We start from the raw sequence: 13,002 nt of genomic DNA on the forward strand, positions 1-13,002 counted from the left end.
CTGCATTACACCAAGGGTGTTCCCAACAAGGCTTTTATTGATACAAAACCATTGCTTTGGAGTTGTTCTACTTTTAAATCACTACACCCTTTGGTTGAACCCTTCTGGGAAAGAGAAGGATATTGATGTATTGATTGATGTATTTTTCAACTGCTTCTTTTACAATCCATGTGGGCGATGTTGGGGTGCAACTCCCCAATGTCTTACCTTACCGGTCTACCCTGATGTTTTGTGTGTATGCACATACATACATACATACAGTTCTTGTAAATTCTAAGACCACCTCAAATTATGACGTTTGGATAGTCTGTGGTTAAAAATATTTTTTTCAACAAATATTGATTTGACAATTATAACTTAGTATGAGTGAATTTCTGTGAAGTAGGATTCCTTATTTTTTGTATTTGGAGCATAGAAAACCCAATTTTAACCTTAAATATTGTTTTAATTACTATTGGAGCCTTCTAGGCATGAAATAACACCCCTGTGTTCCCCTTTAGACTTGTATTACCCAATGTAGTAAACATAAGTGAAAATAAGATGTAACATACTCACACGTGCATTGGGAGAGTTGTTTTTTTTAACTTCCTGTACTTCCTGCTGTGGCTACAGTTACAGCGTAACATTACTGACACAGCGTGATCAGTGTCGATCACTACATTTTTTTTTCGTCATTAAAATGCTTACTAAAAAGCACCCACAACAGAAATATTCCTCTTTGACAGCCACTGTAGCTTCAGTTATGAACCAACTGCACAAAGATAGCGTACAATAATCATCTCTAGTTAGAGTACTATTTCAGCCACTAAATGTATAGTTTCCAAGGAAATGATGCACATTTTCCACTCCACTCTTGATGTGGTGTAAACAAATAGCAAAGGTTGAGTGCTTTGTTTGTATTCACACCCTACCATTTCCAAGCACTCCAAATATATACAGTACAGTCCATTATTACTAATGTCACTCATTCAAAGGAGGAGAAAAGGAGGTCCTATTGGTGTGGCAAAGGCCATCTCAGTTCAACTGTAGCGGTCTCTAAACATAGGATGTCCACGACACCTTTTATCAGCCACTTTGACAACAACAGCGGAGGTCTTGTCCTGCTGGCGACTTCACACCCAGCCCCACTTTGACTCCTGAGACCCTGATGTCAGCCATGATGTCAGAGAGTCGGTGACTCACATTTGGCCTAAAAGACCCATAAGGTATGAGTCTTGTCCCAATAAGTGTTTACATGACCTCTCCCCCGCTCCAACACGAGTCGGTTTACAAGTGAAGAGATGAAGTGTCTGCTTGTCATCTACTTAAGGAAGGAAGATATGCATGTTTGCACTCTGCCATGCTCCCTGGTGTGGGTTTCTTCCTGCAGCAGTTGCTTTATGAGTCACAGTCCCACCTCAGGAAACACATACGCGAGTCTGTCTGCTGTGGTGGCGCTTCATCAAACTGACAGCATGGAAGCAGAGGGCGAGGTTGGAATACAGAAATGAGAAAATAAGCAGTGCTATATCTATTGTAGTAATGCTACATAAACTATAGATAGTGATGCTGATCGGTAGCCAATATTATCGGACATCCCTAGTAATTAATGATATATTAACGTAGTATTTTTGACAGCCTTACCCTGTAAAACTATTTTGGAGACGGTGGTAAGGTGTACCTAATGATGTGTCTGTCTGTTTGTGGTTGTAGTAGATATACAATGTGTTTAAAGGTTCAATGAGGCACCTAAGCACATTCCTTCCTTTCAGTGATGGAGGGACTGAATGGAGGTGTTTGGCACAAGGGAGGTGGCGGTGTGGGAGTAGCAAAGAGGAAGCATCAGTAAAGCATAGATTTTTAGCCCGCAGACTGGATTGGACCTAAATAAAGAACACTAGTGGAAAAGTGACACTCCAGTCAGCCTTCAGTGTCAGTATGTGTGCATTGTATGTTTGTCATAGCTGTGTGCTCCAATGCTGTTCTGGGAACATTCCAGCCAGCTGATTCCGAGGCTTACTAGAAAACGGTACACAACATGTGGAAAGCAGACACGCTTTTGAGAGCAGCTTGTCCCTCCATTCTACCGCATTATCACTTCAGCAATCCCTTTTAATTAAGATGGTTGTTGTAATGACCCAACAGGAAGCTGACTCAATGAAAATGGTGACCTTAATGTGTCTCCTGTCTCTTTAAAGGCAGGGGTGTCCAAGGGGTGGCAGCTAGATCCATTTTTGCGGCATTTGGCTGTTTTTTTTATTGGCCCGCTGCATATAATTGAATATGGAAACTAAAACAGCAACGATGCAAGCTTCTAAAGAACCCATATTGATGGGTCAGGGTGACGAAGTGTGGTGACGTAGTCCGCTCGCTGCCTGCTGGAAGACTTGCCTTGGCAATAATTCTACCTTGACGAAGGTCTCTGCTATCAATCTCTCACAACACACACTTTGGTAAATGACCTCAGTATGTAAACACGGTGATGCACATGTACCCGGCACGTGCATTTGCATGTTTCTTTTGTTCTACACGTGCCTGTCCTGCCACGGGGTACATTTTCAGATTGCTGCATATGTGTTAATCAGCAACATTCACCCCCCCCACACCCCCTGCAAACATGCACTATATGTCTGTATAATTTCCCCACATACTGTATTTCCCCCCACGCCAAGACATACTCACGAATACCAGCTGATATGACCACTCACACACTTAAACACGCACAGATAGACTATTGGATTTATGGTTCCACTGAGCTTGAGCTGTTAATGGAGAGACTACCACTTATCAACGCCAGCTTTAACGACAGACCGGTAAAAACGCTGGGGCGGGGGTGAAGAGTGATCGTTTGTTTTTCATCATCTTGCACCAGACAGGGGAGAAAAGTGAAATGATGCTGAGATTTATGGCCACCGTCTCACCTGTGAGGCAGAAATACCAGTCTCGGATTAGAGAAATAATCAACTAGATGGCTGTGAATTTACACGCCACATCCTGCATGAGCCTATTGCTATTGACGTCCTCGCCATCCCCGGGCAGATCAAGCATCGTAACGGGATGCACTTCAGCTGCGGAGGGAAACGTTTTGCAGTGAAGATTAAGGAATAAACCTTTCAAGGATCTGTCATTATCAGCAACTTTAGTGGTCAGTTTTATTTTAGCTTGACATAATGGGGGATAGTCTTGTAATGTCACCTGTACACATTTTTTCATTTTCTTACGTTTGCCATTTTTCATCTCAAATAGCTTGTTAGGTTAGAGTACAATAGTACAAAAGTCCACAGGTGGGTAACTAGTTTGTCAAGAAATCCTTGCACAAAAAGAACACGATGCTAGTAACGCACAACAAGGTGTATTTCAAATGTAATGCAGACATGCATGGTGCTCATTTGAGTGTATATACATATATATGATCCAGACAAAGTGGAATGGGAAACATGAGCATTAGGTGTATTAAGCGGAGTATTCATGCGAGTTGATGGAGTTGTCATAATGGATATCATGTTTCTTTTCACTATCGTGATGAATCAATAGCGCCTCTGCAGGTTGCCGTCAAGAACTACAATGTATTTTGCCTCGAGTGCTTCAAGGCTTAAAGACTCCATAGGTCCATTTTCTATACTGCTTATCCTCACTAGGGTCGCGGATGCTGGAGCCTATCCCAGCAGTCTTCGGGCGAGAGGCGGGATACACCCTGGACTGGTTGCCAATCACAGGGCACATATAAACAAACAACCATTCTGTAAATTAAATTTACACAAACAACAACATAAATCTGAACTCATATCTAGACTTTTTCGTATATTCCTTCAAAAAACCCGGGCGTATGAAAACCGCCGTTCAACTGTATGTTTAGTAGTTTATTTTTATGAGGAGTTAGGAAAAAAAACAAACTGTACCACCAGTGAATCGTGCTTGAGTTTAAAATGACTAGCAGAGTACTACCAACAATGCCATCTTGCGTACTTAAAAAAAAAAAAAAAGGAAATGTATAGAAAACTCTATGGTTAACTGAAGAGAGATTTTATAGTATGAAATTATCCACACTTACATATACGTATATATACAGTACAGTATAATGGGAATTGTCCTTTGTCTAACAGTATGTACCTCAATAAAAACCATAAACTGAGCCTTGGTCTATTGTGACGCATTTCTTCCCCTGATATTTTTCAGCCTGTTTTATAGCACTGCGGCAGTCTCACTTTTTTTTTTCCTCCTTTGAGTTCACCCTTTGCCTCTCTCTGCTCTTGTTCAGCCCTCGGAGACGTCAAGCATATCCTTCTAATTAGTGATCCAAACACCTTGTGAAATGTGATAATAGTTCAAGCGCATATATAATGTCTGTGCCAATATACCCAGTAGTCGCGCTGTGTGCAAAGAATATTCCTGGCATGTAATGAGGCACTTGTGGCATGTGACCAGTTGCACTCTTGCCTATTTAGTGAGATTAATACTCCGTATTGTGTTGTAGCTGGGCTTGTGCGACAAACAATGCAAAGAGTTCCATAAAAAAAAGACAGGGGCACGCAGAGTGGTTGAGGACTAAAATAGAACAGCTTATTCCAGTCTGCATATCTTTAAATAAGGCACAAAAGATGCATTGTGAAGCGACAGAGGCGTTTAGCGCTCCAAAGTGACTGTCAACAGCATGCAGACGCACAGTGAATGGCATATGAGACAATCTGTGTTTGTGAGAGCCTCGAGCTAATTCTAGATCAACACCACTTTCTTCAATGACACACACACACACACACACACACACACACACACACACAATGCTCCCTCCTCATCCTCTCCTCCCATTTCCTTTGCTGGCTCCTTCTCTGTACTGTTTGATCAGCTCTGCTGCTGGAACCAAAGAAGAATTCCGTTCCGAAAGTAAATAGCAATGCTCGGGCACTCCGTCGGTCACTGTGTCCCTGTTATCCCTGCCAGATAATCCGATCTTATGTCCAACCTTGTTTGGAGTCTATTAGTGGCGTCCCTCTGTGAAGTGAAACCGAACGTCACAGTGAGAGGGATCTGAATGGCGGAATTGAGACTATAGATTCAAAGCGTCATGCTGAGTTGGAGTCCTCAAAAGGTTTTGCGCGGACAGCCAAGAGGTTTGCACGTGTGTGATTTAATCACATGGTATGTGGCCATCTACGTTGTCATTACCCCTAAGTACTCCTCCACAAAGGGAACGTGTCACGGTTTTATCATTGATCATACATTGAAGTACTCAGCACTGTAAGACAACCCCTTCTATAAATGTTCCAGACAAATTGGGATTTTTTTTTCACTATATACAAATGCATGTCAATAATTCCCTGTGTTTTTACACCATTCTTATGATCAACATTATAAAAACACCTAATCTTCGCTGATAAATCAATTGCATTCCATTTGGTTTTCTGCATTGGCTTTGCTTGGCTAAGCCTCTATATCTATCAGTGACAGCCGCCAGGTTTATTGTTTCATTCTGACTATACAGTAAATGTATTGTTCTGATATTGAAGACTTACCACTGTAAAATGCAGAACAGATGTTGACGCTTCTTTCCTGTTGACTCTCTTTACTTTTAATTGTCTTCTCTGTCTCCTTTTTCTCCTGTTGTTCATTTAGTCAATTATCATGTATCATCGTCGCTCCATCCACTCAGGCAATAGTGAATAAACAGATGCATATCACTGGGCGATCACCAGCTTTGTCACTTACCTGGAGATATGAGTCATAGGACTTTCAATCAATTTTATTTCTTCCCCTTAATTGTTTTTCGCCTGAGGATTATTGCAAGGTGATTTGTGTGGAACAAAAGGTACTACCGTAGACATGTGAATGCCATCTCGATTCATTTGGCAGCCTTGATTTGTTTGCCGGTGAGTAATTGACATGTCTGCACAAGGACGGACACGATGTAATGCTATTCTTTTTGCCTAATTTCACTTTGACAGATTTAGCCTGTGTGTTCATTGATTTTTTTTTTTTCACTGATTTATAAAGACTTACTGCATGCTGTTCAATTAATATATATGTACTTATCCTATTGTTCTCGGAACTTCTAGGTTTTGGTTGACTTTTGAATGTACATCAATGCACTGTAACTATGTAGAGAATGTACATGGGATTTGGAAACTGGACTGGCACTGGTACCTTGGTTAGCATACGTCCTGGTTAATAAACACACTTATGCCACTTATGTCTCAAAAATGTTTTTGTAGTTTTACAGGCCTAAAACACTTCAAAATGCCTATAAATTATGAATGAAAGCACTCAATGTACTCCTAAGGTTAGTGTTTATTTTCTGTAACAGCACATTTGTTGACAAAGATAGCGTGACAATGACATCAACAGACATGATGAGTTATTTCTTGAAGTCAGTAGTTTTTCCACTTTTTTTTCGCACCTTTTTTTGGGCACCATTTTAGGTAATTTTGAAGCTGTGTTAAGGGCCAGACCTTCTTGAATGAACTACTGATGCTAACCAAGGTTCCACTGTATAGTGGTATCATTTTTAAAACGTGCCGTCTGCCTTAGTTACTGCATGGGTAACACGCACCCACATAAGGTTTGTTGTCAGCTAATGGTATCTACCAACGTTGGCTATCATCATAACTACACAATGACTGCATACTGTATATTACATCCACTTGAACCTGCAGCATACAGTCATGGGAAAAATTGTGAAGCCCTCCGTTTTACCTCGCAGGTAAGAATGATTAGTGCAGAGCAGATGCCATGAGCATCACGGCAATGCGACACACTGTTAATAGAGTGCAGTTACCCTGAGAGGAAACCACAGTCGCTCAGTCACTGACCAACCGATGCTCCAGATTATGTATGTGTGTGCATGTGTGGGTGTGTCGGGTATCCGTTGTCATATAAATCATTCCTTCAGGGCCTTCAGACCTGTTGTACAGGTTAGATGCATGATAATTCAGCAGGAAATTAATGTGCGTCAATGTCATGATGATGAAAACTGTCCATAATTCCAACTTTAATTTAGAGGAATTACGGTGAGACAAAGGCATCTAATTAAAGACTCTATGGAGAAGTTATCTCTGAAGCTGAACCATTTGCGTGCAGTCGTCTGTAACTCCTCTCCTCATTCACATGCATGCATGCATGCGTGCGTCCATTAATTCAGCCGCTGATGACTTTAGCAATTCTGCTGAGCAAATGACAACTACTCAATGGTGTGTTGCCACATAGATGATGAACAATGCTGATGACTCAGTCTTTTTCTGGTGCTGCAAACAATTCACTTGTTGTTGAAACACGCTTGCTAGAAACTCACCACTTCTATTTTAGACTCACCTTTTTCCCAATCTCGCTCCCCCCTCTGGAGAAGCCGGTTTGTTAATGACTTGACTGCGGTTTGTCTCTGTGAGTGCCGACTGCGGTTGATAATCTCAACATCAGCACCCATCAGTGACATCGGAGAGACTTTCCTGACACTTCTTGCTCAGGCGCGGTGCGTGAAGGCCTTGTGATGTCACGCACACATGAATATTGACGAGTAGATCCATGCAACACAGCAAGACATTTCTGACAACAGACGAAACAAAGACTTCTTTTCGGAAAAGTTAAAACATTGATGAGTTGTGGTATCGGTGGGGGAGCCATGCATGACGTTTACAAATTCCTCTTGCCTACAGCTATGATAAATTTTACCTTTGTTGTGTGAACCGCATGCCCTGCGGACTTTCGGGTTGTGATGAGCACTAAAATAAAAAGTGATGGATAATTAAAAGATGGCAACTCAGTCGTCCCCTTGGAACCACATATGATTCATTTGAACATATTTGCTCAACTTTTGGATTCAATGGAGATCATTTTCTCTGCCATCCCAGAGGCTAACCATCAAAAGCTAAGATCCCAGCCTTGGGCAAAGTGACTAGATGCATTACAGTAGTGCTGACGTGAATGCACAAGAAGGGCTGATAGAAAGCCAATCTAATTGCTTGTGAAACTGGCTGAATTAGTGTGTGTGTGTGTGTGTGTGTGTGGCCTTAAATATTGTCTGTCTCAGTGGGAATTCATGATTCATCCACCTCACGTGTGGCATACCAAGATGTTGATTAGACAGCATGGGTGTGCCTGAGATGGCCACAATAAAAGGCCTCTCTAAAATGAATAGTTGCAATGTACACTGATCTAGAGCATCCCAAATATGCTCAGTGGGTGACATGAGTGTGTATGTGTGTGTGTGTGGGGGGGGGGGTGCATTGTTTAAGGCTACAATGATACTCAGGATCTCTTCATGGTATCCTTGCGCATTAAAAATGTGACATTAAAAAAACACAATTTTGTTGTAAATTGAGTGGCCCGTGGGGGCGGTGGGGCTATGGAATGGAGCCGGGGGGGCACACACATCTGACATGTAACCTCTTGTACATGTTTGGGATGCTGTGGATACGGTATTTGAGGCAAATGGTGGTCACACCAGATAATGATTGACATTGATCCATTTTGCATGCCCACCCATCGTTTATTGGCTAATATCTCCCTTCCGGCCGACTATCAAAATCTTGCTGCTGTATCTATTTTTCTGTTTCCTCCTGCTGTTCCTTCTCTTTGCTGAAAAATCAGCTGCTTCAGCACTTTGGTTCCCCTTTCCATCTTGAGAACACACACACACACACACACTTGTTAATTTAATCCTTCTTCATGGGGACTAGGAAGTGGATCAGCGAGTGCATCACCAGCCAACAAACCATAGAGAGGACACTACTCTCCCTCGCTCTCTCGCTCTCCCTCCCATACACACACATATTGAGTAAAGAGATGAAAAGGCAAATGACTTCCTATAGACTTTGTAATGCTTATGTTTCCTTATGCTTACATTTGGAAGTCAGATGCATACACATGCATAAGGTTCAACCGCTTGCATGCGTATCCCTGTGTGTGAGAAGGTGTTTGAGCATGGATGTAAACACCAATGTTGCTTAATGAAGGCGATGATTCCTCCCCATGGTTAGAGGTTCCACATCCGTCGCCATTCCCTCATTACCATCTTTCCTATGTTTTTCCCCCTGCGCCGCTATCATCTTGTGTCCTCTCAGTCCGTCTGTCTTCCACTCGTTCCCATGGGTAGTGGCGGGATAATTGGAAGCAGAGGCTCCTCATTGAGATGAGGATGAAGCCAGTCAGGTGGAAAGTTTCTCTTAATAGACTCTCTCCATGCACACACGTGCATATGCAAACACTTGAAGCATACATTCTGGAATCTGCATGCATGCGCTCATGAATGGATGCAGGCTAAGAAAATAAGCAAACATGTTATGTTGACCCTGTATAACCCGCTTAAGTGATTTATAATATTGGTTGGACCAGCCTGGACGCCTCTTGAGTTGTGTTGCCATTAGCATTAGAGCTAACACTACAGTTTGGAGTTATGTTTAGTCCTTCTATTGGTGCCACTTTATTAAAGGTATAATATTACATATTCCTCAAACGCAAAACACTGTTTAGACTCACTATTTGGCAAATTAAAGCCACACTTAACTTTGTTGAAACTCATCTCCCATGCTGTTTACTATTCACACCACATCCACTATTTTGTACCTCTCGCTTGCAGTCATGCTACACTTCAGCCAATGTCCTAGTTGCCTACTCCAATCGTGTACTAAGCACACCTTCTCTTTTCCAGCCACTTTCTATGTAATTTCACATGGTGTCCACTTTTCCTTGTCCATAAATGATTCAGGAGTGGTATCAGGCTCAGGCCAGATATCGCAACTTGAATGCAGCAAGGACCCCCCCCCCCCCCCCCTTTTGTTTTAGTCTCTCCATCATATACTCTGTATCACCCCGCTCTTCCACCGCAGTGCGCTGCTGAACCAAGATGGCTGCCTTCCAACTCAATTTGCGGTCAGCAAAGGGGCTATTTGCATAAACATGTGTCCCATCATTTAGCCGCTATACCCCACCGCGACAATCTGGAGGACGAGGGAAATTATGCATCTTTGTCTTTTTTTATTTGCTACTTATTCCTCTTTACCTTACTTCTAGTGTGTAAGTGGAAGACTGAAACACCTTTTAAACAGTAAGAGGGATAAAATAGAAGGATGCAAGGAGATTTTGAAGGAGGTGGGTACATGCAGAGAGTGCATGAGGAAACATAAAATGCAAATTAAAGCAGCACACAGGAAATCAAAGATGAGCTAAAACTGAGGAGAAGACTGGCTTTTATTAAAATCAGTAAATCAGTGATATGTAGCACAATGTAGTACAGAAATGGATCAACCTGATCTTTATTTCGTATACATGTTCTTTATAAGATAAATATCTCAGAATTGATCTCAGAAGAAGTACAAGGCGGACAGGATGTAGTTATTCCACCCTGTTTGGTTATTGCCTTCTTTCCATCTCTGGCGTCTGTTTCTTCCTGATGTCTCTTGAGAGCATGTTTTGCATTTTAAAGAGCATTTTGCTTCTAAATGATGTGAATTGATATTAATAGTCAAGATGAATGGTGTCTGCTTCTACCTGAGATAGATAGATGGATTGAAAAGAATGATGACAAATATATAAAAGTAGATTTCCTTTGGTTTTAAAAACATCTAAAAGTATCAACATAATGACAAAACGACAATGGCTATTTTGGATTCTGTGAATGATAAACGGCATGTGTGAGCGTGTGCAATGATGGTTCCTCCTATCGAGCAAAGGTGAGTGCTTTGCGGGCAAAAGCCAAGAATGATGTCCTCCAACATTATTTATGACAGCGGAGCGGAATGAGTCTGTTGGAAAATGAGATCTGCCTTACTGGGAAGAGGTTTTTGGATAGATGGCTCATGATGGGGACCAGTTTGTTTCGGTGAGCTTCTGTCTCACCCTGAATAAAATGCCTTCCCATTTTGACCTTGTGAATGATTTTATGGATGCAGCTGGCATCACTCGCACAGATGCTACCACCGGTACATGAGCAATGTTAATGCGTTATTACATGTCAGTATTGTATGTATTGGGGCCCTGCGACTGGCTGGTGACTGGTCCAGAGTGTAGTACAAAAACAAAAACACATGAGCAGAGAACGCAATAATGAAGGCGTTATATATGCTATTTACAGTTGTGTAAGTGTGGATTAAGCCACAGGTTTATTGCATGCTTTATTGCACGATTTTTGGAGCAGTATTTTATTATATTTTTCATTATACTTGTATTTCTTATCTCCTTGTATTTATTGTTCCAATGTTACATAAAGGGTATCCAGTTCATAATGGAAACTTACTTTATTATGCGATTTTGTGTATTTAATTTACATTTACTGGGCAAAACTACTAGTCCATAGTTCAAACTCTAACACACAAGTGAAGAAAATGTGCCTTTTGTCTTATGCATATTTAGCATTTTCCCAATTATGGAGTAAAACCAGGATTGCGTGGCAGACAGGGGGCTATACATACTCCACTGATTCCTCCAAAATAGCAAACAGTCTCTTCCAGCTCATACTCCCCCGTCTAAATGTTCGGCATGGTTATTAGGGATGTTTGTTGACTCAGGGCCTGACATTTTTATGTTTGTCTACTCAACTGTTTGCTCATTCTCACACGGGGCATCTGATTCACGGCGTGTTTGCAGTCTGTGCTGATGGAGAGAAATCTATCAAGCCCCTCTGTCCTGTTGAGGAGTTGTCATTTTAAATTGCTTGTCCGTGATTCAGAAGCTTGTTTCACACACAAGTTACCCTTGAATGCATTGTCAGAAAGCTAGCTCAAGCACAATACGTGACCTTGCGAGTGTTGTTGATGCTTTTTGTCTGACTGTTATTGTCCTTCTGTTTATTTGTTCTCAGGTTAACGGGGTTCCAGCTGCCATCGCCTATTGTAAGCACAGGCTCCAGGCTCACTTTGTGGCTACTATCTGACTACGCAGTGAGCGGCCAGGGATTTAAAGCATCCTATGAAGGTAACATCCCTTCATTGTTTCCCATTAGAACATAAAATGATGCTATATATCATCCAGGTGACCGCTTTAAAGGGACTGTGCTAAAAGGGAGAAAACACCTCCAAGGAGGGGGGAAAAATCTCATGTTACCTGAAGGGGGTTTGTTGAACACTGGAGGACTCGTCCTTGAGTTAAGTCTCCTTCCAGGGTGACCTACATGACTGGAAATTCTCCGAAATGACGGATGTGCAAAAAACTACGCAGCCCGGTTATCAACTCTCCCTTCGTCACGTTGACATGGGATGCTTTATGGCCCATGCTCTAATGATATTAATGACTGCGCTCCTTAGAGCCCAGGCGGGAGGAACAGCGGGCCTGCAGGCAGGGAGGGAACGCGAGGACGAGCGAGTTGACTAATTAGGCTAATTACCTGACAGAGGGATTTGTCAGTCTTTTGGAGGTACTGTGAATATTGGAATGTGACTCGATGGAAAGACTACCTGAAACCAAGAATGACTGTGGAGCAACTAGTGTTGGTCACATGGCTTTGACTTTTAAATTACTACACATATTTAGCTCTCTGGAGTGGCTGACCAAGACATTGTGTACACTATTTACAGCTGTGTACATGTCGATCAAGCCACAGGTTTATTGCACAGTTAATTAATTGGTTAATTGCACTGCTGTTGTACAGAATGTTGAAGTAGTTTGGACACTGTGGACATGTTTTTTCGACTGTCCGGATGTGACACAAACAACTGGAAAGACGACTTAGCCTTGGAATGAAACCCCACAGTATTATTCTAAGATTTGTAGAATAGATTTAAGTAAACACTCGAGCATATTAGCAGGAACCATGCGTATTGATTGACTTACTGCCATCTTGGCGTGCTTTTCCATGGTTACTTTTTATTTCCATCTGCTCCACAAAGTTTGCTGATTGATTCCGGTGATCAAGTCTGGCACTCTGGCGTCTCACTGAACATTATTACATCACTGACACCTTGTAACAGTGCATAATATTACATATCCTTCAGAGTCTTTAAATGTATTGTTTGGATTTAATCACAGACAATGCCTTTCTTGCACACTGAAGTGAACGGTTACAAGTTTGTGTTGATTATGTTGTATTTACTCACTGTATGA

The 13,002-nt window shown here is 41.9% G+C and overlaps 1 protein-coding gene across 1 annotated transcript in view; it reads left to right on the forward strand.

Annotated features, from left to right (window-relative positions):
- Positions 1–13,002, forward strand: part of csmd2 (CUB and Sushi multiple domains 2) — a 148,775-nt gene that overhangs the window by 16,297 nt on the left and 119,476 nt on the right. Inside the window, exon 3 of the mRNA XM_058046312.1 lies at positions 11,765–11,877. Coding sequence (XP_057902295.1) covers positions 11,765–11,877 — 113 coding nt within the window. The remainder of the gene's footprint in view (positions 1–11,764; positions 11,878–13,002) is intronic.

This window comes from Doryrhamphus excisus, chromosome 14 (assembly GCF_030265055.1).
Source record: "Doryrhamphus excisus isolate RoL2022-K1 chromosome 14, RoL_Dexc_1.0, whole genome shotgun sequence".
Taxonomy (NCBI): Eukaryota; Metazoa; Chordata; class Actinopteri; order Syngnathiformes; family Syngnathidae; genus Doryrhamphus; species Doryrhamphus excisus.